The sequence below is a fragment of the Eimeria maxima genome, genomic scaffold (genome assembly GCF_000499605.1).
Source record: "Eimeria maxima Weybridge genomic scaffold, Emw_scaff166, whole genome shotgun sequence".
NCBI lineage: Eukaryota > Apicomplexa > Conoidasida > Eucoccidiorida > Eimeriidae > Eimeria > Eimeria maxima.
The window spans coordinates 48877-49659 of record NW_013563573.1 but is presented as its reverse complement, the minus strand read 5'-3'; the positions used below and the strand labels follow the sequence as shown (position 1 = coordinate 49659).

At 42.4% G+C, this 783-nt stretch overlaps 1 protein-coding gene across 1 annotated transcript in view; it reads left to right on the top strand.

Moving 5' to 3' along the window:
• Positions 1-618: 618 nt before the first annotated feature.
• Positions 619-783, top strand: part of EMWEY_00019100 (hypothetical protein, conserved) — a gene marked incomplete at both ends in the record, with an annotated part of 2349 nt that continues 2184 nt past the window's right edge. The window contains one exon of the mRNA XM_013477700.1: positions 619-720. Within this exon, the coding sequence (XP_013333154.1) occupies positions 619-720 (102 nt within the window). The remainder of the gene's footprint in view (positions 721-783) is intronic.

Genomic DNA, 783 nt, shown 5'->3' with positions numbered 1-783 from the left:
TATGTGTCTCCTTTTGCCTATTTAGTTGTGTCTCCTTATCTGTCTCCTTATCTGTCTCCTTATCTGTCCCCTTATCTGTCTCCTTATCTGTCTCCTTATCTGTCTCCTTATCTGTCTCCTTATCTGTCTCCTTATCTGTCTCCTTATCTGTCTCCTTATCTGTTTCCTTATCTGTCTCCTCCTCTATCCGTGTATAGTCTGTCTCCTTATTATATCTGTCTCCTTTTATGTGTTTCCTGTCTCCTTATCTGTCTCCTGTCTGCTTATCAGTCCCCTGTCTCCTTATCTGTCTCCTCTTTTCTTATGTATCTCCTTATGTATCTCCTGTCTGCTCCTGTCTCCTCCTGTCTCCTCCTGTGTCCTCCTGTCTCCTCCTGTGTCCTCCTGTCTCCTCCTGTGTCCTCCTGTGTCCTCCTGTCTCCTTATATATCTTCTGTCTCCTCCTGTCTGCTCCTGTCTGCTCCTGTCTGCTCCTGTCTCCTTATATATCTCCTGTCTGCTCCTGTCTGCTCCTGTCTGCTTCTGTCTCCTGCTGTCTCCTTATATATCTCCTGTCTGCTCCTGTCTCCTGCTGTCTCCTGCTGTCTCCTGTCTCCTGTCTCCTGTCTCCTTGTATAGATGGACTAAAAGAGGCGACCCCTGATGCAATAAGAGATGCTTTCTTAGAATTAGATAAAGTTCTTCTTAATAATTGGAGAACACAACAAGCTGGATCTACAGGTTTGTTTCTTTTTTTTTTTTTTTTTTTTTTTTTTTTTTTTTTTTTTTTTTTTTTTTTTTTTT